Source organism: Equus caballus, chromosome 5, assembly GCF_041296265.1.
Source record: "Equus caballus isolate H_3958 breed thoroughbred chromosome 5, TB-T2T, whole genome shotgun sequence".
NCBI lineage: Eukaryota > Metazoa > Chordata > Mammalia > Perissodactyla > Equidae > Equus > Equus caballus.
The window spans coordinates 40,953,224-40,977,161 of NC_091688.1; the positions used below are offsets into that span (position 1 = coordinate 40,953,224).

The window sequence follows — 23,938 nt, forward strand, 5'->3', positions numbered from 1 at the left end:
GGTGTGCCAAGTGGTACCATGTCCACACCCGGGATCCCAACCTGCAAACCCCGGGCTGCCGAAGTGGAATGTGCGAACTTAACCGCTGCACCACCAGGCCGGCCCTGAGAAGTGTTTTTGAGCAGCCCAGATGTTAGGGGTTTCCCCATCTCTTCTGGCTCTCCCAGAAATCCACATTCCAATTGTCAAGAGCCTAGTCATGGCCAATCAGTGCATTAACTTTAGTCACAAAAATCTAGTATGGCAAAGAATTTGGTATGGCCTAAAATTTGACAAGAAAAGCATTGATTTTCCTCAACCTGGACTTAAGTAGTTCCAGACTGCAGGGAGAAAGTTTTCTCTAACAGGATTACATAACTGCACTGTTTTTTTTTTTTCTACGCCTTTTCATTAGAGAAACCTAGAACAAACTGTTGATCTCTTTTGGCACTGTGCTTTTCCTAAGGCTCTAAAGAATAATCAACACACTGTAGTATCCCCCCATTTTGCTAACAGGGCCTCCAGAGCTTCACCCTGTCTTCTAGTTTGGCTGTCACAGCTGACTTCTCAGTCACGAATGATTTAATCAATACTGGCCAATTCCACAGTTCCACTGAGAGTGTGTCGTTTGAAAACCCACTCTTAGTTATCAGTTTCTTTCCTACTTGTACAAATAGCCAAGGCTGACTGAGCTCAAGTGAGTGAGAGGGCGACAGGAATTGTATTTTAAAGCTACATTGGGGGGCTGACCCCGTGGCCGAGTGGTTAAGTTCGCATGCTCCGCTGCAGGCAGCCCAGTGTTTCGTTGGTTCGAATCCTGGTCGCGGACATGGCACTGCTCATCAAACCACGCTGAGGCGGCGTCCCACATGCCACAACTAGAAGGACCCACAACGAAGAATATACAACTATGTACCAGGGGGCTTTGGGGAGAAAAAGGAAAAAATAAAATCTTTTTTTAAAATAAATAAATAAATAAATAAATAAAGCTACATTGGGACTCCTCCTGGCTGCCCGAGGACACAGCACTTGGTATAGTCAGGCCTCACAGAGGTTGGACCTGGGGCTATATGCCCTACTTCTTTTTGAACAGCTGCTCCATTCTTCTCTTTCTTGACAGATTTCCCCTTCTAAGAATATGAAAAAAAAATTATAAAGCTATTTTTAGAGGTGACAGCAGGATTCCTCATAGGAAATTCCTTTGTTTGGAAAAATTACTCAATAAGCGCTTGAGATAGAAGGCGGTACCCCAAAGCGGGATGGTGAGTATGCTGGAGGCCTTGTGAAAGCCCACTCTCCATCTTCTCTTGTTTCCCCGTCACAACTCCCACTGCTATGGGTGAGGATATTGGGGCAAAACAGCAAGACCCAGTCTAGCATTTTCCAAGTTTGGGCTGATCTAAATGGATTCAGGGGTGTATAGCACTACGATCTGGAGAAGAAGAGACTGAATTGTAGACAGAAAGCGCCACTGAAACAACGAGAGAGTGACAAGTCTCCGGGGGCAGGAGAGGATACTGAGAGAGGTTACATATGGGCCCAGTCACATGAGTTTGATATGATTTCCAAGCTGTCACTGCTTTACAGTTGGTAGTAGATGGCCTAATAATACCCAGATGAGCACTAGGAAATGCACAGTCATTGGGATTCTTACGTAAATTTCTTTACCCTGAATGAAACAGGAAGGAAAAATGACCTCAGCCTAACCTCTTTCACTTTAGAGAGACTTTTTCAATTAGCAATATAACAAAGTGTCGTTGAATGGAGTTTAGAAAACCAGACTTGGTAGTATGAATAGAGAAACGTTATTGGGGAAATTCAGACTTTCTAAGAGAATTGTAAATAAATGAACTAAGCATTTGACTTAAGAAACTAGAAAACACATCAAACAAAAGAAATCCCAAAAGGAGAAGATAATTAATAAAAACAAAACCTCAAATTAATATGCTATTGATGAATCAATGAACACATTGATGAATAAAACTACATCCTGGGTTCTTCATAAAGGTAAACAAACAGATGAGACCCTGGCAAGGCTAAGGAAAATAAAGAGAAAAGAAAAAAGAGAGAAGAGAAAGAAACAGCCGTACAAATGAGATTAAAAGAATAAGAGACTTTTAGTGAAATTTTATGCACAACATTTAAAATTCTAGGTAAAATGGATGATTTTTTATGAAAGTTTAAATGACTAAAATTAACTCAAGAAAAAATAGAATCCGGATCAGATGAATAACCACATAAGAAATTGAAAAGGTTTTCAAATATCTATCACTAAAAAGCTTCCTGATCCAGATGATTTTATAAGGAAGTTCAGTCCAACCTTCAAGGAAACAATAATTCCTAAATTATTTAAAGTGTTTTAGAGCACAGGAGAAAAAATGAAAAGGTTGTCAATTAGTTTTTCAAAACTGGAATAAACCTGCAACTTGATTTTTTAAAGTACCGAGATGTCACCTATGAATACAGATGCAAAACTCATAAACAGAATGTCAGTGATGGGGTTCAGGACACACTACCACAAAAGACAGCACTGTGGCATGTTGAATATTTTAAGCTGAAGGAATTTGAGAAACAGCAGGTGCAGGAGGGACTTTCTGATCTTCCTCTGAGGCAGGTCATGAGACCCTCACGGAAATTGGTGCAGCTGCTTGGGTTGGTGGTTCCACAAAAGTTCGATCTAGAATTACTATATGACCCAGCAATTCTACTCCTAGGTATAAACCCTAAAGAATTAAAAACAGGTACTTAAATACTTGTTCATGGGCTGGCCCTGTGGCCGAGTGGTTAAGTTCACACGCTCTGCTTCAGCAGCTCAGGGTTTCACCAGTTCAGATTCTGGGTGTGGACCTAGCACTGCTCATTGGGCCATGCTGTGGCAGCGTCCCACATGCCACAACTAGAAGGACCCACAACTAAAATGTACACCTATGTACTGGGGTGCTTTGGGCAAAAGAAGGAAAAATAAAATCTTAAAAAAAAAAAACAACTTGGGGGCTGGCCTGGTGGCGCAGTGGTTAAGCGCGCACGTTCTGCTTCAGCAGCCCAGGGTTCGCCGGTTCGGATCCCAGGTGTGGACATGGCATCATTTGGCGAGTCATGCTGTGGTAGGCGTCCCACATATAAAGTAGAGGAAGATGGGCACGGCTGTTAGCTCAAGGCCAGTCTTCCTCAGTGAAAAGAGGAGGATTGTCAGTAGTTAGCTTCGGGCTAATCTTCCTCAAAAACAAAACAAAACAAAACTTGTTCATGAATGTTCATAGCAGCACTATTTGCAATAGCCAAGAGATGGAAACAACCCAAATGTTCATCAACGCATGAACGGATAAATAAATTGTGGTATATACATCCAATGGATTATTATTCAGCCATATAAAGCAATGAAGTACTGATACATGCTACAACTGGGACGAGCCTCGAAAACGCTATGCTAAGTGAAAGAAAACAGCCACAAAAGATCCCATACTGTATGACTATGAAATACATGAAGTAGGTAAATCCACAGAGACACCAAGCAGATTGACAGTTACCAGAGAATGGGGGACAGGGAGGAAGGGGGAGTGATTGCTTATTGCACATAGGGTATTCTTCTGTGGTGAGGAACGGTTTTGAAACTGGAGACAGGTGATTGTTGCACAACACTGTGAATGCACTAAATGCCACTCACTTGTGTACTTTAAAATGGTTAATTTTAGGGGCTGGCCCCGTGGCCGAGTGGTTAAGTTCGCGCGCTCCGCTGCAGGCGGCCCAGTGTTTCGTCGGTTCGAATCCTGGGCGCGGACATGGCACTGCTCGTCAGACCACGCTGAGGCAGCGTCCCACATGCCACAACTAGAGGAACCCACAACGAAGAATACACAACTATGTACCGGGGGGCTTTGGGGAGAAAAAAAGGAAAAAATAAAATCTTTAAAAAAAAAAAAAAAAAAAGGTTAATTTTAAGTTATGTGAATTTCACCTCAATTGAAAAAAACATACACAAACAATACTATACTGTATATCGTTTATGTATCTGTACAGTGTTGTAACAATATAAAAACATGGACCCACAACACAAAAAGCAGAACCCACAACAAATTCATGACACTGCTGCCTCTGCGAAGGGTGGTGGGAGGACAACAGGAGCAGAGAAAGTAAGATCCCCTAGGACCTAAACTGTATGTTAAGGCAATCAACACTATGCTTTTTTAATTGAAAATAAAAAACAACGTAAAATGAAAAGAAAGTGGAATTAAAGTCAGAAACAAAATAGGAATGTTCACTGTTCACTCACCACTATTTTTCACCATTTACTTTGATAATGCAAAAAAAATAACCCAAGAAAAATTAAATGGTACAAACATTATCAATGAAGAGATTAATTTTACATTCCTTGTAACTTATACTTTAAATCTAGAAAATAATAATTGGAAACACATATCTATAGCATTTTTAAAACTTTTTATATATTAATTCATATAGCCATCATAACAACTCTGTGAGGTAAGCACTATTATTATATTCCTTTTAATGATAAGGAAATTGAGGCAGAGAAGTTAAAGAAATGAAGTCAAGGTCACACAGGTAAATCAGTGGTGATTTTGGGATTTGAACATAGGCAGTATGTGCCTTTGTCCACTATAATATTTTATCAGTCCATGAGATCTGGCTACAAAATTATTAAAACTATTTAGAGTTTAGCGAGGTGGCTAGATATATAAAAATAAGTAGAGGGGCCGGCCATGTGGCCGAGTGGTTAAGTTCTCGAGCTCTGCTTCAGCGGCTTAGGGTTTTGCCAGTTCGAATCCTGGGTGCGGACATGGCACCACTCCTCAGGCCATGCTGAGGAGGCACCCCACATGCCACAGATAAAAGGACCCACAAGTTAAAATGCACAACTGTGTTCCGGGAGCTTTGCAGAGAAAAAGGAAAAAATAAAATCTTTTTTTTTAAAAAAAAGTAGATTTCTTTTATACCAAGAGTAACTTGTTTAAAAAAACAATTTAAATGTCTTTCAAAATAGAAGTCAAAAATTTTAAATACCTATGAATGTATTCAAAAAGAAAGGAAGCAAAATCCAGATGAAAAACACTGTAAGATTTACTGAAAGCCATAACACAAGACTCCAAAAAATGGAAAATCATACAACATTCCTGGGTGGGAAGAATCATTATTGTGAACTTAATACTCTCCAAGTTTAAAAATAAAGAAAATGCTTAATCAAAAATTTAAAATGTTTGTGCATCAAAATACACTATCAAGAAAGGGAGGAGCCAGTCCCATGGCCAAGTGGTTAAGTTCTCACGCTCTGCTTCAGCGGATCAGGGTTTTGCTGGTTCGAATCCTGGGCACGGACATGGCACCACTCATCAGGCCATGCTGAGGCAGCATCCCATATGTCACAACTAGAAGGACCCACAACTAAAAATACACAACTATGTACCGGGGGGCTTTGGGCAGGAAAAGCAAACATAAAGTCTTTAAAAAAAAAGTTCAATTTATAAAAAAAAAGAAAGTGAAAAGATAACCCATACAATGGGTGAAAATATTTGCAAATCACATATCTGAAGGGACTTGTATCCTCCAAAAATAATGAACTCTTACAACTCGACAATAAAAAGACAACCCAATTTAAAAGTGGGCAAAGGATTTGAGTAGGCATTTCTTCAAAGGAAATAGAGAAATGTCAAATAAGCACGTGAAAAGATGCTCAATATCATTAGTTATTAAAGAAATGCAAATAAAAATCACGATGTGATAACACTTCACACCCTCTAGGATGGCTAGGCCATAATCAAAAAGATGAACGATAACAAGTGTTGTCGAGGATGTGAGAAATAGAAACACTCATACAGTGCTGGTGGGAATGTAAAATGGTGCAGCCACTTTAGAAAATGGTCTGGCAGTTCCTCAAAAAGTTAAACACAAATTTACCATATGACTCAGCAAATTCCATTCCTAGTTATATACCCAAAAGAACTGAAACTATATGTATTCCCACAAAAACCTGTACACGAATGTTCATAGCAGCATTATTCATAACAGCCAAAAAGTGGAAACAATCCAAATATCTAGAAACAAATTGTGGTATATCCATACCATGGAATATTATTTGGCCATAAAAAGGAATGAAGTACTGATACATGCTACAACATGGATGCTACAACATGTTAAGTGAAAGAAGCCAGATACAAAAGGTCACATAGTCTATGATTCCATTTATACGAAATGTCCAGAATAGACAAATACATAGAGACAGAAAGTAAATTAGAGTTTGCCATTGGCTGGTGGCAGGGGGAAATGGGAACTGCCTGCCTATGGGTGCAGGGTTGTTTTGGGGGTAATGAAAATGAGCTAGAATTAGATAATGGTGATGGTTCACAACCTTGTGAATACCCTAAAACCCACTGAACTGTACACTTAAAGTAACCCTCTAAAAAGAGTAACTTTTATGGTATATTAACTATATCTCAATTTTAAATAAAGGAAAAAATAAACACAATGTATTTTCAATCAGAATCCCAACAGCGTTGTGTTTTGGGGAGATGAAGCAAAAGAAAAACAATGCTGCTTAATCTAAAATTCATTTGAAAAGTACACCTGTCAGAATAGGCAAGGAAATACAGAAGAAGAATGAGAATTGCCTCGCCCTAACAGCTATTAAAATATTAAAATGTAGAATTATTGTAATAAAAACAGTATAGCAAAGGAACAAATAGATCAATGCAACAGAAAAGAATGAAGAAATACATTTTATATATATTTATACACACATCGTTTCCTCTATGATAAACGTGGCATTTGTATGGAAATTTATTAAATGCTGAAAGGAAAACACTATAAATTCGGTTTTTAATGAATTTGTATTCTATTAATCATATCAGAATGTAAACTTATTTGAAAAATAGCATTGTGTTTTATTTATTCGATCTAAATACTCCTTGCAGCTACCAGAAACCCCATATGTTGGAAATCGCTGGCTTTCACAAGCACCTCAAACACACCTCAGCATTCAGGGCGAAGACTTTTCGTGATCTGGCCCCTACACTCTAGCCAGTCCAACTCGAAGTACGTAGATCCCAAAGCAGGATGTTTCATAACTTACTCTGGATCACCACTTCTCCAGCCCTCATCCAGCCTGTTCAGCTTCCGTTTCTTTGAAATCCCTGCGTCTAAAGCCCCACCAAGATGAACATTTCATCTTCTTCACCTTTGCTTATTATACAACCCTATTATATGTATTTGCCCGCGTGCCTACCCCGCCACAGTGTGAGTGCCAGAAAGGCAGGACCCGCGGCTTACTTATCTTTACATCCTTATATGCCCTGCTCTTCAAACACTGCTTGGCGCAGAGGAATGAAAAAAAAAGAGAAACTCTTCAAATGACCTTTGGGACGAATCATTTCCCTTTTCCTAAATAGGTAACTGTAACCTGAAGTGGGCAAAAGTCGCAGAAAAGCTCTCTCTCCGATCAGAGGCTGGGACTCCAAAGGAACGTAGCTGAATTTGGGGAAAAACCTGCTTAACTCCCTGACTCATGCGTATTGTCTTCTAGGCTACCGACTTGCCCATAACAAAAATGGATTCTCCTCGCGCCGTTCCGCCTTGATATGAGACTTAGCAGCCATCTTCCTCTAGGGCAAGGCGCAAGCAGGAAGATCACACCCTGCCTGTCTCCGAGAAAGCCAGACGCCTTGAAATCACCGAGAGTCCAATCGGAATAGACGTTCTCACCGGAAGCGCCCTGCCTCACGACCGGAAGAGGCTGTGCGTAAGGGCGTTGGGGGCGGAAGTGACGGTAAGGTGGTAGTGGGGTAGTTGGCGGGTGGTTGAGCAGAGCCGGTCGCCATGTCCGCGGGGAGCGCGACACATCCTGGAGCCGGCGGGTAAAGCTTCTCGGCGAGGGCCTCGCAGCGAGCATGGGGCGCGGGGGGGCGGAGGGACCATGGGAAGATGCGCATGGGTGGCGGGGCGCTTCAGTGGCGAGTGTACATACTGGAAGGCCGGAGTTTTGGGGAGAAGGATGGTGACAGGCCTGGGGCCCTGAAAACGGCCGACGGGGATCAGAGGGCGGAGGAAAGCAGGGACTTTCGGAAGGACGAGGTCATGAGGGACGAGTGGGATCTTCTGATAGAGATGGTGGAGTAGAAAGGAAGTAGATTCTGGAAAAGGGTTGAAAGAAGGGAACATTTGGGGAAATAGTGCAGGAATTATCTATTTAAGGAGATGGGGTGCTAAGGTGTATTAAGGGAAAATAATATAAATAAAAGCTTTGGGTCCCAATATTTTCCTTTTACTTCCTGTAGGCGCCGCAGCAAATGGGACCAACCAGCTCCAGCCCCCCTTCTCTTCCTCCCACCGGCGGCCCCAGGTGGGGAGGTTACCAGCAGTGGGGGAAGCCCTGGGGGCTCCACAGCTGCTCCCTCCGGAGCCTTGGATGCTGCGGCTGCTGTGGCTGCCAAGATCAATGCCATGCTCATGGCCAAAGGAAAGCTGAAACCAACTCAGAATGCTGCTGAGAAGGTATTTGGAGTTAAAGGGACTCTGCTAATTGCTCATTTAATTCAGGTTATTTTGTAATTCTGTAATCTGACAATCGTTGTGTTAATGAAGGAGAAAACGGGGGATACAGTAACTTCAACATCACTTAGTTTTGGAATATATCAGATGATAGTTTCCCGGTTGTTTTTAGGAGGCAATTTTGATTGGACTGATTACATTTCTGGACCAAATGGCTCATTTTGTTTCTTAGTTCAGCTCAGGTTCTATCTATATAATCATTGAAAGCAATGGTTTAATAATCGTTTTTGATACATGACTTCCCTAAAGTCAAAAGAGAAGTTCAGGTAAAGCAAGCGAGCTTTAAAACATGGACTCTAATTAGAATCTATAGATTCAGATTTTTAGTGACTGCCTAACTAAAGTACAATTAAACATGAACTAAAGTGAATAATTTATATATGGGTTGTTTTGCTGTTTTCACATTATTTGAGGAAATTATTTGGTCATTTCATAGAATGCAAGAATCTTTCTACAGGATAATGAGTACAGTGGCTGTTTTTACTGCTAGAATGCATGCTTTGCGCTTAAAATCCTTACAGCAGTTCCGTGGAATGGATTATTGTCAGTAGTTTACAGATGAGGAAAATTAGGGTCGTGAATGTAAAGTAACTTGTCCAAGGTCTATAAATGGTAGGCACAGATCTGACTTCAGAGTCAGCTCAGACACTTGGGTGTTCAGCTTTTCCTTGAAAGCCTGTAGATTCAGAGGATTCCTTGTGTTCCAAGGCAGCCCATTCCATTGTAATTATTATTTGAAAAAAATTCTTTTGGCTTAAGTTAAAGTTTGCCTTCCATGGTACCTATGAAGTGACAAGTTCCTGTGTTTGAAAATGCAGTTCATGTGAGATGATGGATATGTTCAATTCACTATGTGTACGTGTATCAAAACATCAAGTTATACACCTTAAATATGTATAATTTTTGTTGATTATACCTCATTAAAGCTGAAAAAAAGAAAATGAAGTTCTTTACAGGCCTTCCAGTTCATTAGTAGATAACATCAGCAGAATGTTTATCAGTAGGCCATAACCTGTCTGGATGCTTAAATATTCAAGTTCTGCAGAATTAGTGAGAACTTTTAGTGAATTGGAAGTTCATTGTTCATAGTAGTTTTGTAGTTTGCAAAGATGGTGTGAGTCACGTGTCTGTTTCTAAGGTCTACAAGGAAACATTAAAAGCACACTGATGGAGATGGAATGCTCCTTAAATATTAAAACCCTTCCTACTGGTGTTAATCACTTAGACTTACTCTTTTCCTCTAAAAGGTAGTCTAAAATAGTAAACTCAGCAGGAGGCAGCATGGTACATAAACGCTGGGTTTAGAATCAGAATACCTAGGTTTGAAACCCAGAATCCCAGGTATTGTTTGTGTGGCTTTGACATCTTTAGTCTCTGTCCTCATCTGTAATGGAATTGATAGTAATAATTACCTGTGCAGTCCGGTACAGTGGATACTAGCCACATGTGGCTGTTTGAATTAAAAATAAAATTTAAAATTTAGTTTCTCAGTCACATTAGCCACATTTCAAGTGCTTAGTGGACATGTGGCTAGTGGCACACATGTTGGGCTGCCAGATAGAGAATGCTTATGTCATCAAAGAAAGTTTTGTAGGACAACACTAATATATGCCTTTAAAGGTGACCATAAGGATTCAGTGTGGGGCTGGCCCAGTGGTGCAGCAGTTAAGTTTGTGCACTCCGCTTCGCTGGCCCAGGGTTCACTGGTTCAGATGCCCGGTGTGGACCTAGCCACCACCTATCAAGCCATGCTGTGGCAGGCATCCCACATATAAAGTGGAGGAAGGTGGGCACGGATGTTAGCTCAGGGCCAGTCTTCCTCAGCAAAAAGAGGAGGCTTGGCAGCAGATGTTAGCTCAGGGCTGATCTTCCTCAGAAAAGAAAGGATTCAGTGAGATAAGATGTGTAAATGCATACTGAAAAGGGCTAAGCAGAAGTAAAGAGATGATGTCAAGTCTATTTAGTTTGCCTCCTCATTTTAAAAATGCACCTAATGCACAAAGAATCTGTGTTTTACCTTCCTTGAGCAGATTTGCTAGACATTGGTCCAGGGTAGCTAAGGGTGGAAGAAGGCCATTTTGAGATTAAGATTTTTTTCAGGTAGCACTCAAATCCAGCTATCTGGAATTGCCTGTAGTTTAAGTTGAGAAAAACTAGATCAGATTTTGGGATCTTACCTGGCTGTCTGTCTATTCTGTTTGTTCTTCCTTAATAAAGGGAGTAATAAGATGTTAATTAGATACAATTTAAGGGTTTTTGAGATCGTTGCAAGGATGGAATTAGTTGAATTTGATGTGTTGTGACGATAGTGTTGACACAAAGGCAACTTTCTATTGCCTGAATGAGATGTATGACTTCTTGGACTCTGCACTGAGTGTTAGCTCTACCCTGTATTTTACTACACATACAGCTAGCTGATTGAGTTGTAAAGGGTCATAACTCGACCCTTTAGCTTTCCCTTTGGAGATTGCAGGTTCTGGTCCATAGAGTTTCTGTAATTATATGATCATAAAAATGCGTACACAGCCACGGTTATAGAGAAATCTAATGATGGCCTTCAAGTAAGTTGACTACCGGGTGTCATTTTAGTGAGGTTTTCTTTGCTTGTTATCTCACTTACGAAGAATGACCAAGGAGTATTTCCAAGTATGTTTGCAGACAGGTAAAAGGAAAGGTAGGGAGGCGGTGGTACATGGGAAGGGGCGTTTGACAACAATTAGACAAAAAAAAGATATTTCGTCTTCTAAACTTTTTAATCTGATTTCTCTTTTTGTAGCTTCAGGCCCCTGGCAAAGGCCTAACTAGCAATAAAAGCAAGGATGACCTGGTGGTCGCTGAAGTAGAGATCAATGATGTGCCTCTCACGTGTAGGAACTTGCTGACTCGAGGACAGACCCAAGATGAGGTGTGAAGATGTTGGGCTTCTTTGGGGAAGGTGGTGGGTGGGTGTAGTTTCGGGAGGACAAGACCTCTAAACAGACAAACAAGAGTCAGATATTTATTAGTGGGTTTGGGTGGGTCATAGTCTCCAAAGTCAGGATTGGGTTTAATTTAATTGCAGAGGAACATCTTAGTGAAGGTGAAGAGACCTGGGTTGGTTTGAGTAGGAAGCAATGGAACTGAAATTTCAGATATGGGCGAGAACTCACTCCTGCTTTATTGGTGGAGTGAATGAATAGGGAAAATCTATCCTGTTACCTGTCATTGAAATCAGTCAATTGCCACATCATCGTTTTAATAAGATGTTTGCTTTTTAGATCAGCCGACTTAGTGGGGCTGCAGTGTCAACTCGAGGGAGGTTCATGACAACTGAGGAGAAGGCCAAAGTAGGACCAGGGTATGTATGCATGTCCTCTGCCTTGAAGAAGGATTGGACGTATGTTTCGTATTTTTCACTCTTAGGGAATATGTGTAAATGTTTGGTTAGTAGCTTCATATATATATGTGTGTGTGTGTATATATGCTTTATTGCAGAATTTGGGACATCTCCAACAGATGTAAGAAGTGTTGGCAGCTATTTATCCTATTGTTCTTTGGTTTTTTATTTCACAATTAATGGTTTTATTAGAGGAAACAGATTACATGAAGTGTAAAAGAAGATAATAATTAACTTTTTTTTTTGAGGAAGATTAGCCCTGAGCTAATATCTGCCACTAATCCTCTTCTTTTTCTGAGGAAGACTGGCCCTGAGCCAACATCCGTGGCCATCTTTCTCTACTTTTTACATGTGGGATGCCTGCCACAGCTTGGCTCAACAAGCAGTGTGTAGGTCCACACCCGGGATCTGAACCGGTGAACACCAGGCTGCCGAAGCAGAACACACGAACTTAACTGCTGTGCCACCGGGCCTGCCCCAAATGTTAACATTTAATGAGTATACTTCTGAACTCTGAATATTTAATGAGTATATTTCTGAATATCTGGAAATATTTCTTTCAAGAAATGGGCTCATGTTTTGTTGTCATCTCCCTGTAGAAAAATTTTTTTAATCAAGCTCCTTAATGCCTCTATGATGGTTATAGGTTATCCATGTAAAGATTTCATCTCAATTTAGTTTCATCGCTTCCATTATTTAGTTTTTGAGGAAAGGTACTTGAGGTAATGCAACGTTTTTAACATTGGCTTAAACCGAATATAATTAGGAGCCAAAATTTGCTCCCCAAACCAAGAGTGTATTTCAACTTTGTGTATGTGCTAGTTGCTGTTTTGAACATTTTTGTCTTTAAAGAGTTATTTTCTACGTACAGCTTTTTATTTACTGTATGGTTATTGATCACTTTCTCTATTATTATAATCAAAATCTGAATCTAAGCGGGGCTGGCCCCATGGCTGAGTGGTTAAGTTCGCGCGCTCCGCTGCAGGCGGCCCAGTGTTTTGTTGGTTCGGATCCTGGGCGCAGACATGGCACTGCTCATCAAACCACGCTGAGGCAGCGTCCCACATACCACAACTAGAAGAACCCCCAACGAGAAATATACAACTTTGTACTGGGGGGCTTTGGGGAGAAAAAGGAAAAAATAAAATCTTTAAAAAAAAAAAAATCTGAATCTAAGCTACTTTACATTTAGAATCTAAAGAGTCTTCTCAGTTGGTGTAGGCCGTTAAAGAAATTTATCTATATGCCACCATCGCTTTTTTTTTTTTTTTGAGGAAGATTAGTCCTGAGCTAACTACTGCCAGTCTTCCTGTATTTTATACGTGGGATGCCTACCACAGCGTGGCTTTTTGCCAAGCAGTGCCGTGTCCGCACCCAGGATCCAAACCGGTGAACCCTGGGCCGCCAAGAAGCGGAATATGCACGCTTAACTGCTGCGCCACCGGGCCAGCCCCACCAGCATCACTCTGGACCCATTAATTTGGGCAGCCAAGAGCCGATTTACCCATAACCTATTAGATAACTAACAAAAGGGAATTCTGTTCTCAAACACTGGTTTTCTCCTCTGACTGGATATTAATGTTCATGAGCCCATAAGAACAGATTTGATCCATAAGTGAGCCAGTTAACTTTAGGCTCACATGAATGGATAACCAGAAAATTTTATTCATTTACCGGCTGTTAAACCATGTTCTTAGAAATTAACTAGCAATAGCTGTTATTACGTATATAGTCCCTTTTACTTGTTTGGAAACTTTAAACATTGCAAATTACATTTGAAGACCCATTTGGCTCTTTTGGTTAGGACCAGTTTGAGATCATCTTTATATTTCTCTTTATAGGGATCGTCCATTATATCTTCACGTTCAGGGCCAGACACGGGAGTTAGTGGACAGTAAGTAATGTTTTTGGCTCACATATCGCTTTTTGTGAAGGGCAAAGTAGAGACCTGTATGTAATAAATTAGCAGGCTGTTCCTGAATGTTTTCCTCTTATTTATGAACTACTCATGGATATGCATGGGGAGCGAAATACTTGGGTGATCTATAAAATGAGTTAATGCTTGAGCGTTGGCTTGCATTTATCACTGGGTACTAATCAGTTCATTCAATTCTTTGGTATAGTATCTTCCTATCTGTGTTTTTCCGTAGGAGCTGTAAACCGAATCAAAGAAATCATCACCAATGGGGTGGTCAAGGCTGCCACAGGGACGAGTCCAACTTTTAATGGGGCAACAGTCACTGTCTATCACCAGCCAGCGCCTATTGCACAGCTGTCTCCAGCTGTTAGCCAGAAGCCTCCCTTCCAGTCAGGGGTATGTTTTGTGGAGAGATTATTAAGTGCTTTATCATTTCTGTAAAAATGATGTGTGCCAAGTAATACAGAAAGTATGAAGAAAATAATAAAATCCTGAAATTCCAATCTGAAAGTTACCCGCTGTTGCTATCTTGTTAAGGGACCATTTAGGTTTCCAAGATGTAATGAACAGCTGAGCGCACATCTCTTTATAGTGATATCCTCTAGGAAGAGGATTGATAGATCAAAGAGTATGCACATTGTACATTTTGAAGTTAGTGGTCTGAATTTATACTTGCAAACTTGATGGCAGCTGGAGGACTAAGAAGGCTGAGTCTGATGAAGCAAGACTCGGCTGATACAATCCTCCTAGAAAAAGGGGTTGGAGAGAGCAGCCCTTATTGGAGAGTATCACAGGGCTGACTGTACTACCCAACACTCCACTCCAGTTTTACAGGAGACTGTCTTTGCCATGATTTCTTATTAACATAAATTAGTCAAGGGAAGTGGGTATGCTTACTCATTGTTTGATCTTGGGTTTTTCTCTCTTAAATAGATTTTGCTGAACAGAGTAAGGTGTTAGTGTTGTAGGTAGGTACATGGAATATGTAGTTTTTGCTTAAATTAAGCTTCTTAGTAGTGTTTATGTTTATGGACTCTTGCTAGAAATTATAGGGGTCCTTATTCTGGAAGCTATTAAAAGTATCTGGAAGATTAAAGTGTTTTGCTTAATATCAAGATTAGGATTTAATTACGTATTCTCTGTTTAATCTGGGCTATTGTGTTCTTCTACAGATGCATTATGTTCAAGATAAATTGTTCGTGGGTCTAGAACATGCTGTGCCCACTTTTAATGTGAAGGAGAAAGTGGAAGGTCCAGGCTGCTCCTATTTGCAGCACATTCAGATTGAAACAGGTGCCAAAGTCTTCCTACGAGGCAAAGGTTCAGGCTGCATTGAACCAGCATCTGGCCGAGAAGCTTTTGAACCTATGTATATTTACATCAGGTATGAATGGATGGGGCTGAAGACGTTTGAATCCTTGTTCAACTTACCAGTACAGGCAGGAATGATTCAGGAGTAAGAGAAAATGGGCTTAATCAGTAGTAACATAAGGAACTAAGGTAAACACTTAATCGCTTTATGATTAGTTAATAAAAATTGTTGAATTAGGGCTGGCCCGGTAGCGCAGTGGTTAACTTCGCACATTCCACTTTGGCAGCCTGGGGTTTGCCGGTTCGGATCCCAGGTGCAGACATGGCACCGCTTGGCAAGCTATGCTGTGGTAGGCGTCCCACATATAAAGTAGAGGAAGATGGGCACGGATGTTAGCTCAGGGCCAGTCTTCCTCAGCCAAAAGTGGAGGATTGGGAGCAGGTGTTAGCTCAGGGCTAATCTTCCTCAAAAAGAAAAAAAAAGCTATTTAAAAATTGTTGAAGTAGAAGGTGGAATTCTCTTTTTAGTATTCAAGTCCCTGGGTTTTACGCAAGTGTGTGATCCTAAAATGAGCTGTGATGAGCCTAAAATAATTTTCGTTTAAACCTATGACAATATTTTAAATATCTTTTCTTTATATCAAGAAGTATCACTATTCAGAAAAAGACCAAGAAAATATTTGTGGTGATGATACCAGTTATATCTTAAAGGACTTCTCTGACATTTTGTGTTCCTATTTTGTGATTTTCAGAAGCTTAGATTTGTGCTGCATTGACTATATTCAATTTATAAAACTGCATGCAAAATGAAAGTAGAATTCTTTAGCTTTTATTTTTCTCCTCTTTGAATTTTTGTTTCTTTTTTCTTTGCAGTCATCCCAAACCAGAAGGTCTGGCTGCTGCCAAGAAGCTCTGTGAGAATCTCTTGCAAACAGTGAGTTATATTTGTCTGTCTGATACTCATTCAGAAGAGCTGCTGCCATTTTGGATTGTGTCTTAGCTATTTTTCCCACCTATATTAGTTTCCTAGGCTGCCATACAAATTTACTGCTACTTGGGTGACTTACACAACAAAAATTTACTTTCTCACAGTTTGGGGAGCAAGAAGTCCGAAATCAAGGTGTGGGCCGGGTTGATTTCTTCTGGAGGCTGTGAGGGAACAGCCATCCCATGCCTGTGTCCTAGCTTCTTGTGATTGCCTGCAGTCCTTGCCTTGCCTTGTATCAACATGACTTCAATCTCTGCTGTCATCTTCATCTGGCCTTCCCTGTATTTCTGTGTCTGTCTCCTTTTCTAAGGGTACCAGTTGTTGGATTTAGGGGCCACCCTAATCCAGTATGACCTCATCTTAACTGCTTACATCTGCAAAGACCTTGTTTCCAAAATATATAAGGTCGCATTCTGAGGTTCTGGGAAGACGTGAGTTTTGAGGGGGACACTATTCAAACCACTACACCATTACAGCAACTACCATTCTCTATAAGGAAGTCAAACTCCCCTAGCCAGAGTCACAGTTGGTATGCGTTTCTTCAGGCGCTGTTTCAATATGCAATTTTGAAATCTATATTACATTAGTATCATAAAATCTTAATGTTTTCAGCTGTTTAAATATTACTTTTAATCCTGGTCAAGTCATTTATGATGGGCATTTCAAATTCTTTTTAATATTAGCTTTAGCTAAAGTAAAGCTAGAGCTGTAATAGTTTAAACCAGTTAGCATTGCCTTTGGGATACTTGCTTATTTGATTATTCATTCTTTTCATTCTGTAATCAAATAACCAAAAATTAAATCATAGGGTTGTTTATATATCACCTAAAGGATATCAGGTTTGGGAGTTGAATATGTTCAACCTTGTGTTATTTGGTATTTAATGGTGCCCTTTTGGGAAGCTGTTGTTTACTTTGCTTTTGTGAGATAACCTAATTTACCATCTCTTATACCAGATAACTTCCCTGACCATTCCCCATCTGTTTCTTTGTTGCTACTTGAAGTTATGGACTTAGTAAGATGCTAATAATGAAGAACTGGAGAGGGGCCGTGCTAAACCGTTATTAAACCATGAGCTCCTTGAGAACAAGTCACCCAGCAGATAAAAGAATGAATGAATTCTCAACAGTTACACTGACAACTTAGAAATTGCATAACTGCTTAGTTTCTGTGGCACTCTGAATGATTTGTACCCCAGAATTGGATCTAGTTTGGAGGATTTAGGATGCTCCTGATGTCCATGCTCCTGATTCCCGAAACCTGGCTTAATTTATAGGTGTGCCATATTAAAATTTAGATCAAACAAGTCTGAATTTGATTGAAACATCGATGGAAATATTTCAATTCCTAATTGCTTTGGTCCTGAATTGTAGAATTGGATCTTTATAAATACTCAGTGCATTGGGACTGTCTCATATTAATTTTGTCCCTTCTCTTTCAGGTTCATGGTGAATACTCTAGATTTGTGAATCAGATTAATACTGCTGTACCTTTACCAGGTGGGTGTGTCTTGAAGTGTTTAAAAAATGTTTTGGTAGTGAGATTTATGCATAAAATATACTTGAGGCTAGCCTAACTGTGCCAGGGCACTAATAATGTTCCCTTCAACTTAGGGTAATTCATGCCTCAGTGTTATTCTTCCCTAGAGATTAAGTTTAATATTCAGCTAAAATGTCTCATTCTGCTGCAGCTGATTAAACACTTTTTTTCTTCCCCCTCAGGCTATACACAACCCTCTGCTATAAGTAGTGTCCCTCCTCAACCACCATATTATCCATCCAATGGCTATCAGTCTGGTTACCCTGTTGTTCCCCCTCCTCAGCAGCCAGTTCAACCTCCTTATGGAGTACCAAGCATAGTGCCACCAGCTGTTTCATTGGCACCTGGAGTCTTGCCAGCATTACCTACTGGAGTCCCCCCCGTGCCAACACAATACCCGATAACACAAGTGCAGCCTCCTGCTAGCACTGGACAGGTAGGATGCAAGGATATGAAACATGATGCCTTTGAATTAGGAAAAACTGGGGCAGGCAAGGGGTGGGAATGTGGTGGTGGTATTCAGAAATGATATGTAATGTGAGGTATTTTATATTGTCTTCCTGTGTTCCCACCACCAAACCACCTGAATTCCTTGAGATAGGGTGTACATGTGCGTATTCATCCTGAAGTTTACGGTTGGTTTCACAAGTCTTGACACCGAATAGCAGCAGGAGTTGGTAAGCTTTCTATAAAGGGCTAGATGGTAAATATTTTAGGCTTTGTGGGCTGTACAGTCTGCTATAACTACTGCACTCCATCGGAGCACAAAAGCAGCCGTGGACAATACCAAATGAATGGCTGTGTTCCAGTAGAACTTGATTTACAAAAACAGGTGGCAGGCCAGAATCATAGTTGGCCGTACTCTGGGCCATCATTTGCCTGTGTCTGGCTCAAGGGCACTGGCCTATTCCACACCTCTAAATGATTGGGACTGAGACACTAGTCTTAGAAATATTATACTATGTACAGGTGTTCCTAGGCCAAGAGATGTGAACTTTCCAAACTTAAGGATCAGGAAAGCTAGTATAAAAGAAACTAGAATTTTAGGAAAACAGTTGGTGGCCGGGTCATCTAGGTAGATTATATACAGTCCTTAGAGACAAGGCAGAGAGCATGGTAATGGATTTATGGCAGGCCCTTCTGTGGGCCTCTCATAGTGTACCCATGCAAGAGTAAACTGCAGCCTCGAACCATTGCCCAGCCTCCTTATCTGTGGGCTGTGAGCACTGAAGGGGGTTGTACAGTGTGAAATGAAGAAGGGCTGGTGAACTAAATTCTGTTTGTGGTCCCTAGTCATACTTATTTTACTTTTTATATTTAGGCAGAGCTATAGTTCTCCAGCTTTGAGCCACACTGTTTTGTAATTTGGAAGCAATATAGCAGAGTGGTTAAGAGTTGGGGTTTAGAGATAGACTGCCAGGGTTTGTCATGCTTTCCCATTTTTGAGCTGTATGATCTTGGGATATAACTTAACCTATCCAGGCTTTGGTTTTCTTTAGATATAAAATGGGCATAATGATAATATCTGAAAGAGTTGCAAGGGTTAAGTAAAATGATCCAAGCAGTCATAAGTATTAGCTGTTGGTAATAAGAGTTTTCCTTTTAGAAGTGCTTGTCTTCTCTAATATATATTGTCTTTTGGTCACCCCTTATTCCTTTTTGGAACAACCTCATGAAACATTAGACAGCCTTGCTTTTGACTTAACAGCTTATCCATGGAAGTGGTAGATGAAGTTGCCTTTGCCACAAACATTAGCAGGATTTGTGATCCCCGAAAGAGCTAATCACATTGATTTAAGGGCTTTAAATAAGAGAATGTTCTTGCTTGATAACTTCTGAACTAAGTAAGTGGCTGGAGTTTTTATTGTTTGTTAATGGTCGTGTTTGCTCCTAAGAGCCCAAATGCACAACCGGTTTTTCCTGAGAGTTCAAAGCACTGTAGAGATTGTCAATTTCATGTTTCCCTCCCATGAGGGTGGGAAGGCTAGGCGATACTGTTACCAAATTATGTATAGAGGAAACTAAGGACTGGAGGATGAAAGATTCGTCTGATACATACTGATCATTAGAGTATATTGTAATCATTGTTTACTTATTCATTAGTTGGACGTCCTCACACCTTTTTCCCTTTGGTTTGTTTTGGTCCCAGAGTCCGATGAGTGGGCCTTTTATTCCTGCTGCTCCTGTCAAAACTGCCTTGCCTGCTGGCCCCCAGCCCCAGCCCCCGCCCCAGCCCCAGCCCCCACTCCCAACTCAACCCCAGGCACAGAAGAGGCGATTCACAGAGGAGCTACCAGATGAACAAGAATCTGGACTTCTTGGATACCAGGTTAAATAAAATACCCTGTCTTACTTTCCTCATCTTATCCTACTATATTCTCCCTTTAAAGAAAGATAAATTCACATCTATATCAACTGTCCTCCCAGTGCTAGGATTTCTGCCTTCTGGAATCCATTTAGATTAGGTTTTTATCCTTGGGGGATTAATTGGAAACGAGAGTGATTCCCTTTGGGTGGGTTTTGTCTTTGGGGTCAGAGTGATAAGAAAATACAAAGCTTTCACCTAGAGAGAATCTCCTATGACCAGCATCTGGAAGGAGTTCTGTAGAGTTCTGCACTTCCTCTTATTCATACAACAGACTCTTGAAAGCCTCTGATAGTTCTTACTTCCCTACACATCTCACCAAAAGCTAATATTCTACCAATATATGGTTTGTATTGAAAACCTTGGCTTTCAATTTACTGTTCTCTTTTCCCCTCCAAAAAAAGGCGGCCAGAAATGGAGTGATTCTGTGCTTAGACATAGTAATAAACACAGTCATTCACTAGAGTTTTTTAAAGATTATTAAAGCGTGTAGTTTTGATGCAGTTTTATTTCACTGGGAAAGCATCTTTACTTTTTGCTAGAATCCTTGAAGCATTCTTTGAAATAAACTTTGAAACATTTTTGTAGTTTATAGTAGGTTTATTCCAACCGATTATGGATAGTTGAAAATAGACATAGCATAATGAATCATAACATCCCTGACCAAGTCCTCCAGAGAAAAATCATCTCTACTTCAGCTATAGTTATACTCCAGATCCCAAAGAGCTATGTAGTGCAGCTTACTGCAGTGTATCAGAAAGATGAGGCACTTGTCAGTTACATTAAGGAGCTAAAGTCAATACAGCAGTTGTAGATTTGCTAATGCCACTGTATTTTTCTGCTCATAGCATGGACCCATTCATATGACTAATTTAGGTACAGGCTTCTCCAGTCAGAATGAGATTGAAGGTGCAGGATCGAAGCCGGCAAGTTCCTCAGGCAAAGAGCGAGAGAGGGACAGGTGAGTTGATTGAAACATAATTATATGAGTATATTCAAATATTTGCACCATTAGTGGGAATAATGATCATTGATATGAGCTTCCATGTTCTAAAACTAAAGTGAAATCATTTGGATCAAACAAGCCCCTGTTTGTTATAATTGATGCAGTAATGGAAAATGTAACGATCTGCCTTTCACAGTCTTAGGAGGAGTTACATTCAGCTTTGGATAATTCACAACATGCTTAGTCAGGCATCTTCCTTTACTCTCATTGTTTGCCTCTTGGCCATTTTCCTAAGGGTAGGCAGTAACAGAAGTGTTACACAATCAAGCCATTTTTGCTACTTAGAATCATAGAATATCATGGATGGGGGTACTTGAATGGGAGTTCAGCCTGCCATCCAATGAATTCTCCTTTCCTATATTATAATATTAGACTTCATAAGAGGGAGCTGACTTCCCACTACGGTTCATTCTATTTTTGGCATGGCCTGGCTCTGTGGACAGGACTTGTGATCTTATAACTTGATAATAGCTTGAAGGGTAGGGGGTCTGGTGCAAAGAGTTGAAATTAATGGTTAAAAAACTCGAAAGATTATCTGTAGACTGTATTGTTTATCCTACTTCTTATCTACTGGAGAAATTAAAGATTGATTGAATTTGTCTGAAAGACTACTTCATTTTTTTTATTCTAACAGGCAGTTGATGCCTCCACCAGCCTTTCCAGTGACTGGAATAAAAACAGAGTCTGATGAAAGGAATGGATCTGGGACCTTAACGGGGAGCCATGGTGAGTAAGGTGTAGCTGGGGGAACAAGGGAGTGGCTAAGACTGGTCTTAAGCTATTAGTTTTCTAATCTGATGTTCATTCAGGTCTGACTCATTCACGTGTTTAATCCAACCTCTATAACGTACTGGCTAATGAGAATACCTTTTTTTTATTTATATGGACAGCATATAGTTACACAGCCTTATATTTTCAACCGACGTGTGTCTAGAAAAGAGTCAGTCGACTTATATTTTATACGTAGCATCAGTGACATTAAAAACCTAGGAAATACTAATGATTGGTAGGTCATTTCAAAATTTTGTTGTCTTTGTTGTCTGAATACCTGGAGGTAATCTGATACAGACTTAATAAATACGGATTTTTCTTTGTGTTGGGAGCTGAGCCCTGTCTCCCTTCATAGCTCTATTCGTCGGGAATGGTCAGCCTGTGGCTGTTATAAAAAATGTTGCTTACTCGTATCCCAGAACTCTAATTCCTGTAGAGGTACATGGGATTGTTTTTGTTCTTTGCCCGTAGTCGTCATAAAAACGAACAGAAGAAAATAAGTTTTTTTCTTTTCTTAACTTCTTTTCTTTTAACTCTTTAAAAGGTGAAATAGCCTCCAGAGACTCACTTGCTAACTTTCCTTTTTTTTCTTTTTTCTTTTTTTTTTTGTGTTTCTTTTTTCTTTCTCTGTTTTCTTACATGGTTCTGGTGGATTCACATTTGCTGATGCTGGTGCTGTTTTTCCTGTGATCTTCAACGTTTTTGGGTGACCATGACCCTGTGACCTCAAAATGGTGTCCAACTAACCACTTACAATTAACATCTTTTTTTTATTAACGAATTTATGGTATTATCTTTTTTTTTTTCCTTGGTGGGGAATGGGGTTGGGGTTGTTTTTCTCTATTCTAGATTATCCGGTCAAGAAGATGAAAACTACAGAAAAGGGATTTGGCTTGGTGGCTTATGCTGCAGATTCATCTGATGAAGAGGAGGAACACGGAGGTCATAAAAATGCAAGTAGTTTTCCACAGGGCTGGAGTTTGGGATATCAATACCCTTCATCACAACCACGAGCTAAACAACAGATGCCATTCTGGATGGCCCCGTAGGAAGGAGTGGAACAGAGTTTTGACCCTCGGTGACTCTTCTTTAGCAATAATGCATGCATTTGATTTAAGAAGACTCTGGGGCCAGTACTGGGAACATCTTGGACCTTTGCAGAAGTTAGGGATGCCGTGTCCTCTTTCTTAAAGGAGTTCCATTCTTTTTAAAACATCCTTATTTCTGCAGTGGCATAGCATCTGTTAAAATTTACTTAGAATCACAAATTTGTCTCAGAAGCTTTTTAACAGTTGGTGAAATGTGCTTGTTCAACAAAGCATCCCAACAGGGTCATTCCAATATACATTTGACCTGGTCCAGCCTTTTCCAAATGAATAGCCCCTATTCTGACATAAAGTTTTATTTGTATTTTATTACTGTTTGGTGAATTTTGATAATAACTGGTTATAAACAAAGCCTTACTATTTATTAGTGGGGAAAAGATTTTAAGACCCTTTTCCTTTCAGTGCTAAGTATAAGAACTCATCCCTATTTCATTTTTGGATTCTTTCTGTTTTGGAAAATGCAGTTTTACTAATTTAAAACTATCGGATATAGCTGGATCCTGGGTAGGAAAATGAAGTTATTTTTTTTATTGTGTCTTTTTATTGGGATGATCCAAAGCTGGCACTTCCAGGCACACTTGTCTCAGATAGCCATTGCTGTTTTTATTGCTCTTCTAAGCTCCTTGTCTTCAACTGGGTCAGAGAAAACTACCTGCTCAAAGGCTGGTCAGAACTCATCACAGAAACGAAACACAGTGGTCTGTCTCTCTCAGAACTGGTTGCAGCTAAAATAGAGAGATTTGACTGCTCGCAATAGGATGGTGGACTTAGTGACTGAAATTGCAACTTGTCCTTTTTCTTGGCATTACAGGTTTTGCCAAAAGAACTTTTTTGTATCAAATATTGATGTGTGAAAGTGAAGGAGCTAGTCTGCTGAACCAGGAGTAGTTTGAGATACTGAACTGTCATTTTTGCACATTTGAATACTTTGCAGGCTGGCTTTGTACAAACTTATCCTCTGGTTTCCTATATGTTGTAAATATTTAGACCATAATTTCATTATAAATAAATGTATAAATATTC

The 23,938-nt window shown here is 40.2% G+C and overlaps 1 protein-coding gene and 2 non-coding genes across 5 annotated transcripts; all 3 read left to right on the plus strand.

The window, feature by feature from the left end:
* The first annotated feature begins 7,611 nt into the window (after positions 1-7,611).
* KHDC4 (KH domain containing 4, pre-mRNA splicing factor) lies at positions 7,612-23,938 on the plus strand. Of its 3 annotated transcripts, none has more exons than XR_001380813.3 (14): positions 7,612-7,841; positions 8,262-8,478; positions 11,312-11,440; positions 11,793-11,872; positions 13,753-13,805; positions 14,062-14,225; positions 15,002-15,213; positions 16,014-16,074; positions 17,570-17,627; positions 17,850-18,103; positions 19,817-19,996; positions 20,909-20,993; positions 21,673-21,764; positions 22,659-23,938. XR_001380813.3 is itself a non-coding variant. In XM_001499401.4 (14 exons), exons 1-14 carry the CDS (start codon positions 7,804-7,806, stop codon positions 22,856-22,858), a joined length of 1,851 nt encoding a protein of 616 aa, XP_001499451.1. In that variant the 5' UTR covers positions 7,612-7,803; the 3' UTR covers positions 22,859-23,938. The 3 variants fall into 3 exon arrangements, 2 of the variants coding, with proteins under 2 accessions (XP_001499451.1, XP_070124179.1); XM_001499401.4 differs by having other exon boundaries at positions 20,881-20,993; XM_070268078.1 differs by lacking the exon at positions 22,659-23,938 and having other exon boundaries at positions 21,673-22,590.
* On the plus strand, positions 14,519-14,647 carry LOC111773706 (small Cajal body-specific RNA 4). The gene has a single exon (XR_002808400.1). It is a non-coding gene; the product is annotated as a small Cajal body-specific RNA 4 (non-coding RNA).
* Positions 18,779-18,913, plus strand: LOC111773704 (small nucleolar RNA SNORA42/SNORA80 family). Its single transcript, XR_002808398.1, has one exon. It is a non-coding gene; the product is annotated as a small nucleolar RNA SNORA42/SNORA80 family (small nucleolar RNA).